Below are 12,576 nucleotides of genomic sequence, written 5' to 3' on the forward strand. Positions count from 1 at the left end.
TAAACTCGGGCCATTGCATACGTGCGAACCAAGTCATCTACACATTGTCACATTAATTTCATTCTATTGATGATGACGTAGTTCGCACGTTTGTAACGGCGGCGTGATTATAGTAGTGACACACTGGTGGTCTACCTTCTACCTTCTGTAATTTCAAACTAACTTAAAAATGTTCTATTCGCGGTCATTTCTAGTACCTACATGCCTACACCTACCGTGTAGGTACCTACCTACCCCAAAAAAATGTAGTTACGTAGGTACAACCTATTTAAGAATTGTCGTACAATGCCACATCACACCATAAACTTAGATGATGAGAAAAGTCATTGATGACGTCAAGTGGCGTCGATCAACCTATCACTTTTCTGAGACTCCAATTTATTTTTTGAGCTATGAGTGCGTTGATGAGTTGCGGAATATGTTGCATGCTAATAAGCTGGTGGGGTGTTATACAATTGGTAAGTTAATACATATTCAATTGTAATGTTAGTTTAAATTTTGACATGTAGTAAACTGTTATTGTGCACTTACTTATAAAGAGTGGCTAAGAGTTTCTTGCCAGCTCTTCTTATTGGCCCAACCTTTCGAACTATCGGTAGCGTCTCTCTGCATCACTGACTATCAAAAGTGTCAGTACTAGTCTAAAATAAAAAAATAACGCATCCAGCATGATTTTATCTAGTACCGTACCTACCGGCAAAACGCCTGACAGTATTTTAATTGTAACTCAAGCTGGAGAAAAATCATAGCAAGGTGGTTCGAATCCCACCCGGGACAAATCTTTGTGTGATGAGCACGAGTATTTGTTCTGAGCCTGGATGTTAATGTATCTATATAAGTATGTATTTAGAAGTATATAAGTATGTTTATCAGTTAATTGGTTACCATAGTACAAGCTCTGCTTAGTTTGGAATCAAATGACCGTGTGTGAGTTGTCCAACAATATTTATTTATTATATTTATTTATTTAACTATCTAACGAGATTAATTCATATTTCTCAATATCCTTGCAGTTTTTAATGGGAATACTTTATTACATAGAAGCACCCACTCTTCTACATGACACCGAGGCGCACGAATATGATGATTACGACGACTTCATACAGAAAACCAAATCGAATTATAATACGGTAACACCTACTTACTACCTATAAACACTCATTCTCTCTAATTGCACAGGAATTCACTTCTACTTATGTTTCGATGTCGATCTTTGTTATTTATCAGCCTTCACCGGTCTTTAGTATCAGCGAGTAAACCCGTCGGTCGTGCCAGTGTCTTGTAGACGACAACGAGAATACTTATAATGTAGAAGGCAACTTAAATTTAAACTTAACGTTTTAAGGTGGCGATCAACTGCTGGATTGCTATGTCATTATACGTCGTGACTCTCATCCTTTCTTATACGTGCATACGATCAGCAAGGAAAAAAGCAGCTCAAGAAGCAAAACTATTAGAAGACGAAGAATACCTCTGCAACCCGCCACCTCCCAAGCCCTCGAAGAAGAAAAAGAAATATTAAATATTTAACTTTATTTTACCATCGTTTTTTGAATAAAGGTAGTTTTATTAAAAGCGAGTTTTTAATTGCATTCACCTCTGTGCCTATGATGCAGGAGATTATGCTTTGCTGTTTGTTGAGAACAGAGAAATAATTAGTTTGCGTCAAGCTTTAAGTCTTGCACCTTAGTCTATAGGCTTAGCTACTGAGATAGATACTCGTAGATGAATAAATACCTACCTACCTATTAGCTATCAACCGACCTACCTATGCACGTCTAGAAGATTGTAAGTAAGGTACATAGGTCGCTCGAGTAAAATAAAACTGCACAAGTACAACATAATTGTTTATTCCGACCTTTATTTATCGATGTTTTCTTCTTTTTATTGATTTATTTCACTTCCTCCAATTTTCTGTCAAAAGTTACAGTGCCAATGTTAACGCTTTTTATTTCTTCCTTTGAGACTTCCGACCGGTCGCGGTCCTGTAAGATGACGCCTGTTTTAAAATAATGAGCGTAATTGCTTCTTGTGTAGTTCTAATTATAGGGAAACAGAAGTCCGGGTAACCCACTGTGTAGATACTTAATCCGTTTAGGAACGAGTAGATTTAATTCTTTGTACAACTACTTTGTTTTATAGAACTAGAGATTTTTTTCGTCAATTTAGTTAGCTATACCTACCTACCTACCGATAAAATTTGGAAGTGATGTTTGTTGGTAATTAACAGGAAAAAAAATAGCAAATAAAACAAATTCCGACAAACATTTTCCTCGATAACTGAAATATTATATGGAAATTCGGATGTTTCAATTGATTCAATGGCTTTTTATTAAACTTATATTCAAATATTTACCTTAGCTTTATTCAAAACAAATTATTAGATACATTAGGTATTTAGTTAGGTATATAAAGTAGTCGGAGATTCATTCAAATTTAATAGTTTTTTTCTCGTTTAGACTATGTTGTGTATGTAAGTATAAATTGGGCTTTCACAAGGATCGATCCTTAGACCATAACTATCTAGTTTGTATGCAAGGGACTGATTGACTCACCTGACCTATTAGGGGGTACCGTTGATTTTACTGTTTGTAGTTGTTACATCACTTTTGTTAATACATTGCCACATGTTAGTTGTCGAAGTTGTAAGGGTTGAGGTCTTGTAGTTCGGTGTAAACGATGTTATCTTGAAGATGCGAATTGGTTTAACGTTAATATTTGGCTCTTGAATGGGGAAAAACAAAGCGCATTAGTTTCATGTTACGCAAACTCCTAACAACTGAAAACATAGTAATAGTTGAAAGGAAAGAGACCAATTTGAGAAAATGTTTGTCGGGGGAGTTTTATTTTCTCGAAGAAAAATGCTTGATTGGCATTGCTATCAGACTATTTTTTGTATACTACCTATCTACTTTTAAATAAATTGTAGCCCACCTGCGTAGTTTCTTGTTCTTCGTCCTTGACTGGCAGACTTGGATTAAGCCAGACGTCGGCTAAGATCTGTGGTATTTTTACTCGCACCTTTAACGGTGCTAGGATTTTTGTAATCAATTTGCGACAGTCTGTTGAAACTTTCGGTTCACGAGGGAAGGATACTTTATTTTGCACTTGCTATAGGTAAGTAGAAAAGCATTGTTGTAGCATTATTTAATGTTCAAGACTACTTGAGTTAATTTTAAATACCTACTTTGGAGTTTCGTTGAATTCATACCTATTGGTGTGCTATCTATCGCTACAAGAACAATCTAGATAAGATAGTTGAGTAGATACATATACGGAATCAAGAGCACCTTTAGTAGTTGCGTATAATTTGTATCATCGAACGGCAGTCTTCCATACACAATCGCATAAAGTACGACGCCCATACTCCATATATCAGAGTCCTGCGGTCTATACGGAACTCCTTTTAATATTTCTGGAGAAGCATAAGCGTAACTCCCGCAAAAAGTTTCACTGAGAGCGTAGACCCCATTTTTTGGTTTCATGTGACCTCTTGCGAAACCGAAATCCGATAGCTTGATGTTCAGCCCATGATCCATGAGTAGGTTCTCACATTTTATGTCTCTGAAATTTATTAATATTCGTGAATAGGTTTCACTACGAAACGCGAGTAGGTCTTTATATTCAATCAATTTATATTGACATCATTAATAAATACGAGTACCTATGCACAACTCCCCTTTCATGGCAGTAGTCCACAGCTTCAACTAGCTGTCGGAACCAGCGACGACCTCGGAGTTCATCTATGTGCTGATCCTTGCGAATTATATCTAGGAGGCTGCCATTCTCAGCATATTCCATAACAATGTAAACCCTAGGAATAATGAATGTTTTCATTTTAAATTACCTATTCAGTTAGTTAATTCTGATCAGGCAGGTAGGATGGTAGGTGCGATTGGGAATACTAAATTTGGGTTTCTTAATGATGATGATATAATAGATAATATGCGGAAACCTGCGACAAAATATGAAATAAAATAACGTACATTTTGATCAAAATTCTTAATACCTGTGAGTGGTTTCTATCGCTTGAAGGAAACGTATTAAATTTTCATGTTTGAGGCCTTTCACAACTTCTATTTCTCTCGGTAGAAACTTTTTTAGATAATCACCCGGAGCTTGGAATTTGCTTATTATTTTAATTGCTACTTGACAGTTGTGTCGGTCACTTGTAGCTACCTATAATGAAAAATATAAGGTAAAAACTTCCTTGTTGTCATCCAGTTTTGTCATACCGGAACAATATAATTTTTAAAGAATTGCACATGCGTAACTCGCGGTATTTTTATATAATTTAAGTAGGTACAATATTCATCGATATTCTTTATCACTTCTTCTCGATGTATAAATCCTAAGGTATCTCTAAAGTCGTATCTCTATTGATTGAAATCGGATTAATTTACCTATATGCATAGGCAAAGATTGAAAGCTTTTCCCTATTTTGATATACTAGATGACTCTGGAATCTTAGGTAAAACAAACTCCTACATATTATTAATTTGTCTAACAGAGGATGAGGTTGCAATGCTGTAAAGCTGAAATACCTTGACAGTAGCATACGAGCCAGACCCTATAGTTCGACCAAGTACGTAGCCATGTGATTCAAGAACGGTTAATTTTCTTTCAGCCTTAGCTTCTACGCCACTATGCACAGTCGCCGTAGGCTCAGTCGACATCTCGCCGAGGACATTGTCATTGGCTCTCACATCGGGCCCCGGCATATCACAGAATTACTTTTATATAAAAAATGCAGTTTAGTAAAAGTCACATTATATTGAATTTTGTCTCATTTTATTTTCACGTGATTTGTTTTAATATTATTCATGCTGTCATTTTTGTCAAAACCGGTGAATTTTCAGTGTCATCAGAACGTTGTTTTAAAAAAGTGTCTCTGTGCTACTAATTTTATATCACCAGTACTTTGCGCGGATAGTACATACATAACTTGGGGTACATAGTACCTATACATACCTACCTACTAAATGCTTTTATAGTTTACTTTGCTGGGTTTGGCATCTCGCCTCAGCATTTCGGTTGGTATCGTTATTGGTGATTTAACAGCACAAAAACCGCTAGCTTGTTACACGAGAGCAGAGGGTCCAAGAGACAAAAAGTTTTTATATGCTATGTTGTTAAATAGCGACGTTATAAGTATACTATAATTATATGTAGAAGGTAAAGGTAGGTAAAGGAAGAGAACCCTAAAAAAAAGATAATGTTTAATAATGTAAAGGTTAAATTTCGGTGGTGTATCCGAACGTCTATTGTGTTGCCAACAAAAATATGAAGCCTGGGCGAAATTCGGAAATGTCAAATACAAAATGGCTGGATAAACAATAATAAAAACAAATATCACAAAATCATCAATTAAAATTCTGATATAATTACACTTACAGGGTTTAATAGAGTAGAAAACAGTGTAACGAATCTTAAACAATATTATGCATCGTAATTGATTCGTGAACTATTAAATCAGTGGACAAACTTTGTGTGTAAATATTTCGTTTTGGGGGCTTAGATTGTGATATTAAATCTTCCTTATTTCTAAAGCAAATAGTGAGTGGACGGTCATCAAATTTCTGTGCGATATATACCCAAGTAGGTACATTCGTCTTAGGCTTTGACGTAGATGTGCAATGCAATGTTTTGTGTAAATAAGTAGTTAGCAACAAACATTATAACCTGTAGTATGTGTACTAATTGAGGATTACCGGCAAAGTATACAGTATCGAGGACATTAAAGTAAAAAAAAAATGCTTTACGGTTATCTGTTACAAATAAAGAAAGCTTGTATCTTTCCATACATCTTGGTTTTGGCGCCCATTTTATCAACCTCATTATTTTGTTAACACATTGGTGCAATGCAACTTTTGGTACAGTTAACCTGTTACTAGTACTCATTATTACCATAACAACCTATAAGGCTGTTGATAGATTCCAGCAGATGTTGCCCATTAATTTCTGAAGACACAATGCTTTTCTAATTTTACTACAATAGACTGTCTTTGCTTTTAATCTTAGGACAGTGTGTCTATGGTATTACTAGATTGTATGATTGTAGAACTTTTGATTAGTGTTGATTGTGTATGTGTTTTTTATAAATAATTTATGCTTATTTGTGAATGTTTTTTTATAAATAAATAATGCTTAGTTGATTCTATGATTTGTTTTTCTTAATATTTTTAGCTATGGGAAATTATTTCTGTAGTCAAAACTTCTTAGAGTACCTAATAGTTTATAATTAAAAATAAATTGCCTTATGTGTTGCCTTAAGCGCAAAACTCAAGAATGGCTCAACCACTTTAACTTATTGCATTTGTAAAATTGTCTATAAGATACGGGAAAGGTCTTTATGGAGAAAAAAAAAGCCAACATTTTTGAGCAAAAGTAGTATCTGATATGTTTAATGTATGTATAGAGAATTTGTTAGTGTCACAATTACCTATTTAATTGATGAATTAAATATATTTGGTGTTACAAAGCTGACCTGAAACTAAACATGATCAAAATTTATTTGATGGGGTTTTTAACCTAAGTTTAGGAGTTCTTGCTGTTCTTGTATAAGTTGAGCTGGATTCACTTTTGAAATTCTAGTTAATTACTTATGTACACTATCCTATGATATGTGATTCCAGAAAACAATTAAATATGATTATAATTAGATGCTTATTATGAAACTTGTTGTTAAAGTAGGCATCAACTTAAGTACCACAAGGGAAAAAATGAGCTCAATTATAATTCTCTACATACCATTTGCCCATACAGTATCTATACTGCTGTAATACTAGAGAATTAAGACAGTAGGTAGAGTAAGTAGTTAGGTATTGTAATATCTTAATGTTAGAATTCTAAATGTTTGTGGAAGATTGTCAGGCTAACTGGTTTGTGGTAAAATATTCTTAAGACTAAATAACTTAAGCCATTATTTTAAACCACCATTTGAATTCAAAAAAATACGACGACATATCTAATTCCCATAAAGCAGGCCAATTTTGGGCAAAAAAAATACGGTCTACAGCCCAATTGTCCCTAGATGGAATAAATGAAAAACATTATGAGAGAGTATAACACATTTTAAATCGATGTTACGTTTATATATTTGACAATATCCTGGTTCATTTGAAAATTAGCTATTATAATATTAACTAGCTGACCCGCGCAACTTCGCTTGCGTCACATAAGATAATCATAATTTTCCCCGTTTTTGTATCATTTTTCACTGGTACTCTGCTCCTATTGGTCGTAGCATGATGATATATAGTCTATAGCCTTCCTCGATAAATGGGCTATCTAACACTGAAGGAATTCTTCAAAACGGACCAGTAGTTCCCGAGATTAGCGCGTTCAAACAAACAAACAAACTCTTCAGCCTTATAATATTAGTATTGATTTATCCGTACCTTTGTTATAGCTAATTAAAGTAACTTATAAATAGACCAAAAAAAAAAGCCACACAAAGACGCAAATATTTTTGCGACGTGCCACATTACGTCCCATTCTTTTAGCATTGATTGCTCTGAGTGTTTTGAGTGGTTCCGAGTATCATTGTGCGGCACGTATTGCACTGACAGGACCTTCTAGTTAAAACATCGTTGGTCCGTCAACGTTCGACACAAAGAAAACAATTGCAGCGATTGAAGCGTAGGTTGGTCGTGCAAATCGTGTCGTGTACGTTCCACCCAACCTGCCTTTAAAATGCCACCAGTTATCTATGATCCCCCTACTCCATTTCAAAGCTCTCTCAAATCCCGTACTCTCATAGAACTGCAGGCTCTTGCTACACTGGTCGTATGCAATATTTCATTCGATGACCCATTTTCGTACATCTACTTTTTTGTTTGTTTTCATTCATAAAGCTTTTTCCAGTAGATACTCCCTTGTCCCCATCTTTTGTTACCTTAATTGCGTATTCTGTTTATCTTGCGTATTATTGTCTGAATAAACCATTGTTACATTTTGACCTAAGGATTTAAGCTTCTGTTTAGTGTCTTGAGCAGGTTATTAAACTTATGTAGAGATTGGTTTTTTTTTATTTTGGTTATATTATTATTAATGTTTTATTTTTTTACGAAAGGTTACATTCATTAATGAACACAAAACCTTCCAGCGTCAACGTCAAAATAATTATGTGTTACATGTATGATTATTTAATTAGGTACCTACAATACCTAGCTAACCCCATAGCTGTAAATTCTTTAAAAACTTAAAATTTGTTCGCAAACAAGATAAAAGGTAACGAGACGGCTTCCCCACGTCTCCGCGAGGCGTCACATCAAACAATTAAGAGTTATCTCGGGAGTTAGGTGCGCGAGACGATATATCGTAGACTTGATTACTTTTTCCACTCGGCGAACTAATAAAAGTTGACCAGCAGACCGGGGACTAGAGAGTCTAGTTTTTAATTGAAACACTCCAGTTTCCATAGAAAACTGGACGCGTGAAATAATTTTGTTATTATGATATTTGTCTTAACGATTTAAGACTTTAATTCAAATAATTGAAGTTTCTTATTCTGGAATTATATTGAAAGAAAACAGGTTAAAAACATGTCACAAACACTTCAGTTTCCAAAAGAAGAAAATTGGGTTGAAGTTTTCTGGTTAGTAATTAAAAACCCATTAAATTAGCTGGAAAAGGCGAAAATATCCCCCAGAATGAAAGGTTAAAAATATCGCGAAGTCGGACCGTTCGCTCCCTTCGATCTTAGACGTCAATAATGGACTGGAAAGCAAAAAGTTTAGCTCCGGGCAAGTTATCAATTGTATCTACCAAGTTGGAGCAGAGTTTTTCATTCATTTATTGCACGCAGAGCGCAAGGAAATGCTTAATGGTTATTCTCTTGGTCGCATTTGATATAAAAGCTGAACTTTGTCGCTATCAGGAAGACTCTTTGTGGCTTTTTATTTGTTCTATAAAGTGCAATTTTTGCTAAGTTTGAAGTCAGGCATGATGTAAATGAATTTGTAGAGTAATTCAAAAGGAAATGTCCTCTGTGTTTTATAGAATGAATCAGCATTATTATGTTTATAACAAACTTACGAAGTTCTTAGTTACAAATAGCTAAGTGCTTCTTTTACTGCTAACAATTTATTGCTCTTAGTTTTATTGCTTTCATGAATTATTTATTCTGGATAATTGCCGTGGTACGAAGCTGCTCGAAGTAGGTATTAGTCTGACACACGAATGGTGAATCAATTAACTATAATTGCATCAGTTCAGAGCGACATCGCAAAATGAACAATTAAATTCGTTGTTCCCAAACTTGAGAGCAGTGCACAGTGTATGGAGTTGGCTGGAGGCTGCGGAGACACCGGCGGCGTCCCGGCCGGAACTCAGTTGTGCCATTGTTTCTCTAAACGGCGCGGCGTTTCACGAGTGTCCGTCGCAACTCACCTAGTTAGTTTTACGAGTTTTCACCTGTTGGGGTGTCGGTCAGTTTGCAATTGCTTTGTTTGGTTTCCCTCTGTTATTATGTTTTCGGTGGATTTATTGTATGGCAAAAGTCATCAAACTCTACCCTATGAATAAAACATTTTTGCTAGGCACCCAGTAGCAGTTTTTATTAGTTTTTAGTTTTGGAATGTTTTGAAACAGGTTCCAAGAAGAAAGTCTTAAAGTCGCTAAGTACCAAGCTACAAGAAAACTTCTTGAAATACTTTAGTAAAATTATTTTTGCTGTTCTAAAACGGTTTAGTAAAATATTTGGAGAACTTTATATTATTTGAGACATGTAGGCGCTATATGTACATTAAAACTACATGAAAAATGTATTTGAGATTCGCACGGACCAGCATAAACTCGAAGCGGTGATGTAAATGTAAATAATGAAAATAACTCGGATTGTATTACATTCCTTTTTAAACACGGGACAGGTAAACAGACAGGGGGCAGTAACACCTCTCGTCCCTTTTGTTATTTGCAGAATTTTAATAGAAAGGTCGCCGTCATGAAGCCTACGGGCGACCCACTCGCAGCATTCATTCATGTGTTTCACCAAAAACCATTTGCATGGAATCACGTAGCGTTATAATAATGACGGTCAAAACCTGTGAAATCCAGGTTATATGACACATTTTGTCACAATTACTGCGAGAATGCACGTTATTATAAAATTGACGGCTTATCTGGATTACCCGGACTATAAATTTCAACCACCCACCTCTTTGTTAAAGTTTTCAAGTCATCAGCCTATTTAATTCGGCTATAGTATGTGAAGGTATATATAAGTACAACACATTTATTATTACGAAAATAGTTAAATCAACAATGATCATAGTTTTATATGAATAAATTATTCGATTTGTGTATTGTGAGGATACGTATAGGAAAATGTCTTATCTAAACTCAGAATTTTTTGGAAAACTTACGGGACTAAACTTAAGGGACTATATATATTTACTAGACATTAATATTTGGATAAAACTATTAAGAGGCATTAGGTACTTACGTACCTAAAAGTTTGAGCTTCTCCGTTTAGTTTCAGACCCTACCTGAGTTCATTATGTCTGTCTGTATTTGTTCATAGTGGGCATTATTTAGATACCTACTCAGTTTATATATTATACTATTGGAATATATATTAATCCATAAACATGCGGTTTTGAAGCATTTTTTCATCTCGACAAATGTTCCGAATGCATTTTGGTCAATGTGCACTTTGCATATATTTGCAGTCATACATATGTGAAAAGGCTCGGTATTAAACTAGCAGCGGTCGTAGTCGGCAGGGATGACGTAATACAACCGCGGCGAAGGTTTTATGCATTAAACCGAAAGACCAAGAGATTTACTCCTGCTTGAATCACTGAGAGCCTGCTTAAAGCTTTAGGTTGGTTCTTATTTTCTTGCTGATTTTGTATAGGTATAGTTGTTGAAGATCGTATCTGAGCTGATTAAAGAAACTACTCAATAAATATGTCGGGAAATATACATGATACTATTACTACTTAGATACTACGACTTTTCAGTGGTTCGTAGCACTACGAAATTTTTACTATGTAGCATTATATCGACGGTGTAGCCGACCGTTACGTGCTACGGTATCGCTACGCCTACGGATCCGTAGCCTACTGTGTAGCAGACAAAAGTTTGTAAAGTCATTTAAAATAATGTTTTCCTACAGTCATCCTGGCAAAGTTTGAAATTGAAAACCTATTTCTGTTTGTTTGTCAAATATACATAGTACATTTCCGTATAAATTAGTGGAAGTTTTCCGCCAATATTGCGTCGTACCTAATTGTCTATAACGGTTTTAATTAGTTTCAGTCGGACATTTAAATGATAATGAGCGAATGTATGGATCGTCGGCATACCTGCTAATATTCGTGTTTGTTATCATTATGTAATTTGTGCTGAATATGCCTTTGTTTGCCGGACGCCATTTGTATGACACCGCATTGGCTAGTTTGATCAAAGGGAGAGATATCGTTACGTAGTCATTAACGTTCTAAAAATAGTGACGGAAATTCACGGGAAATGTTTGTTTGTCGTTCGCTATTTTTGATATCGGTGATAATGGTTTGGCGAAATACGAATAAGAATAATAACAGGGTGTCTTCTATTATTGGGTATCTCATAGCAACATATTATGTTACCAAGCCAATGTGGATAATTAGTGGACAGGAAACTCTGTTGATTACATTGTTTTAGCGGAAATAGAGCAAGTTAGTTCAGTTATTGTTTCCATAAACAACAAAAATCTACCTAAACGTGAAATAGAAGGAAGTTCTTCAAAGATCGATATTTTTTCTTGTTCCTCATCCTCTGTAAAGCAATTAAAGATGCCATTAATTTTCCATCCAGTTGAAATGTATACAAGAGGGATCTTGCCCCTACCCTCGCGTACTTAAGTAGCGTGAACCTTGCATGTTGATCACTTGATGATCAAAGTTACCGCTACTTGTAACTAATGTGTTTTACTTTGATATTTCACTTTTATATATCTAGATAAATATCAAGCCTGTTTTACCCGAAAGTGTAGGTAGAATTGTAGATATAAAACAAACCACGTTTCGCCATCAACAATGTTATATCTGTACGTACGTAGTAGGGGCGAGGAGCCTACTATTATCACATATCCTCATGAAAATTAGAAAACTAATATGACCATCTTGCCTAACACGTGAATCGACCTCGACACCTCATGATCGACAGGCGGTTAGACTATCGAACGCGCCTCAAAGGCAGTGGTACTTTTTAGCGTTTGTAAAAGTAATTTCTACAAGGAACTTTTACTTGCAAATTGTAAAAAACATCACGTATCAAGTTACAGTATATATGAACATATTTCTAACGTTGACTCTACCTAGTCCTAAGTAAATTAAAATTGTATATACATATATTAAGTATGTAAAACAAATTTGAGTTTGTAGGAATTTACCTTAACTAATTAAAGAATTAAAGTTCTATGTATTTTGTATAAAACTCTTTGCCAGACTTATTCGCTGGATGAATGAGTACTTATTGCTGTATTTAGACATTATTTTGATGTTTGTATACATGAAAGTTACCTTTAGTACTTGTTACACGAAACATAACTAACACTAACTTTTGATTGTCTCCATTGCAGAGGACCCA

The 12,576-nt window shown here is 35.1% G+C and overlaps 3 protein-coding genes across 11 annotated transcripts in view; 2 read left to right on the forward strand and 1 right to left on the reverse strand.

The window, feature by feature from the left end:
* Nucleotides 1-336: 336 nt before the first annotated feature.
* LOC142980191 (ribonuclease kappa-B-like) lies at nt 337-1,522 on the forward strand. Its single transcript, XM_076125526.1, has 3 exons — nt 337-458; nt 1,014-1,130; nt 1,346-1,522. Exons 1-3 carry the CDS (start codon nt 393-395, stop codon nt 1,520-1,522), a joined length of 360 nt encoding a protein of 119 aa, XP_075981641.1. The 5' UTR covers nt 337-392.
* Nucleotides 1,523-1,891: 369 nt separating this feature from the next.
* On the reverse strand, nt 1,892-4,859 carry LOC142979957 (testis-specific serine/threonine-protein kinase 3-like). 5 transcript variants are annotated; one of them, XR_012959850.1, is made up of 7 exons: nt 4,545-4,859; nt 4,010-4,179; nt 3,665-3,814; nt 3,291-3,564; nt 2,935-3,111; nt 2,556-2,724; nt 1,892-1,985 (listed from the first exon to the last, which is right to left on the reverse strand). XR_012959850.1 is itself a non-coding variant. In XM_076125199.1 (7 exons), exons 1-6 carry the CDS (start codon nt 4,719-4,721, stop codon nt 2,564-2,566), a joined length of 1,071 nt encoding a protein of 356 aa, XP_075981314.1. In that variant the 5' UTR covers nt 4,722-4,859; the 3' UTR covers nt 1,892-1,985; nt 2,556-2,563. The 5 variants fall into 5 exon arrangements, 4 of the variants coding, with proteins under 4 accessions (XP_075981314.1, XP_075981315.1, XP_075981316.1 ...); XM_076125199.1 differs by having other exon boundaries at nt 2,556-2,686; XM_076125200.1 differs by having other exon boundaries at nt 1,892-1,999; nt 2,556-2,686.
* A 474-nt stretch (nt 4,860-5,333) lies between these two features.
* Nucleotides 5,334-12,576, forward strand: part of Sema1a (semaphorin 1a) — a 364,324-nt gene continuing 357,081 nt past the window's right edge. For all 5 annotated transcript variants that reach the window (XM_076125599.1, XM_076125600.1, XM_076125602.1 and 2 more), the window contains exon 1: nt 5,334-5,598. The gene's annotated coding sequence lies outside the window, so the exon portion shown is untranslated. The remainder of the gene's footprint in view (nt 5,599-12,576) is intronic.

Source organism: Anticarsia gemmatalis, chromosome 17, assembly GCF_050436995.1.
Source record: "Anticarsia gemmatalis isolate Benzon Research Colony breed Stoneville strain chromosome 17, ilAntGemm2 primary, whole genome shotgun sequence".
In the NCBI taxonomy this organism is placed as follows: Eukaryota; Metazoa; Arthropoda; class Insecta; order Lepidoptera; family Erebidae; genus Anticarsia; species Anticarsia gemmatalis.

What these genes read in the sequence shown, in the direction of transcription:
- LOC142980191 (XM_076125526.1), top strand. Translation starts at nt 393, where the DNA reads ATGAGTGCGTTGATGAGTTGCGGAATATGTTGCATGCTAATAAGCTGG. An exon ending in GGTGGGGTGTTATACAATTG is followed by an intron (nt 459 to 1,013) that starts GTAAGTTAATAC and finishes ATATCCTTGCAG; the next exon opens with TTTTTAATGGGAATACTTTA. An exon ending in CCAAATCGAATTATAATACG is followed by an intron (nt 1,131 to 1,345) that starts GTAACACCTACT and finishes TAACGTTTTAAG; the next exon opens with GTGGCGATCAACTGCTGGAT.
- LOC142979957 (XM_076125199.1), bottom strand. Translation starts at nt 4,721, where the DNA reads ATGCCGGGGCCCGATGTGAGAGCCAATGACAATGTCCTCGGCGAGATG. An exon ending in ATTATACGCAACTACTAAAG is followed by an intron (nt 3,112 to 3,290) that starts GTGCTCTTGATT and finishes ACTTACCTATAG; the next exon opens with CAAGTGCAAAATAAAGTATC. An exon ending in AAGAACAAGAAACTACGCAG is followed by an intron (nt 2,687 to 2,934) that starts GTGGGCTACAAT and finishes CGCATCTTCAAG; the next exon opens with ATAACATCGTTTACACCGAA.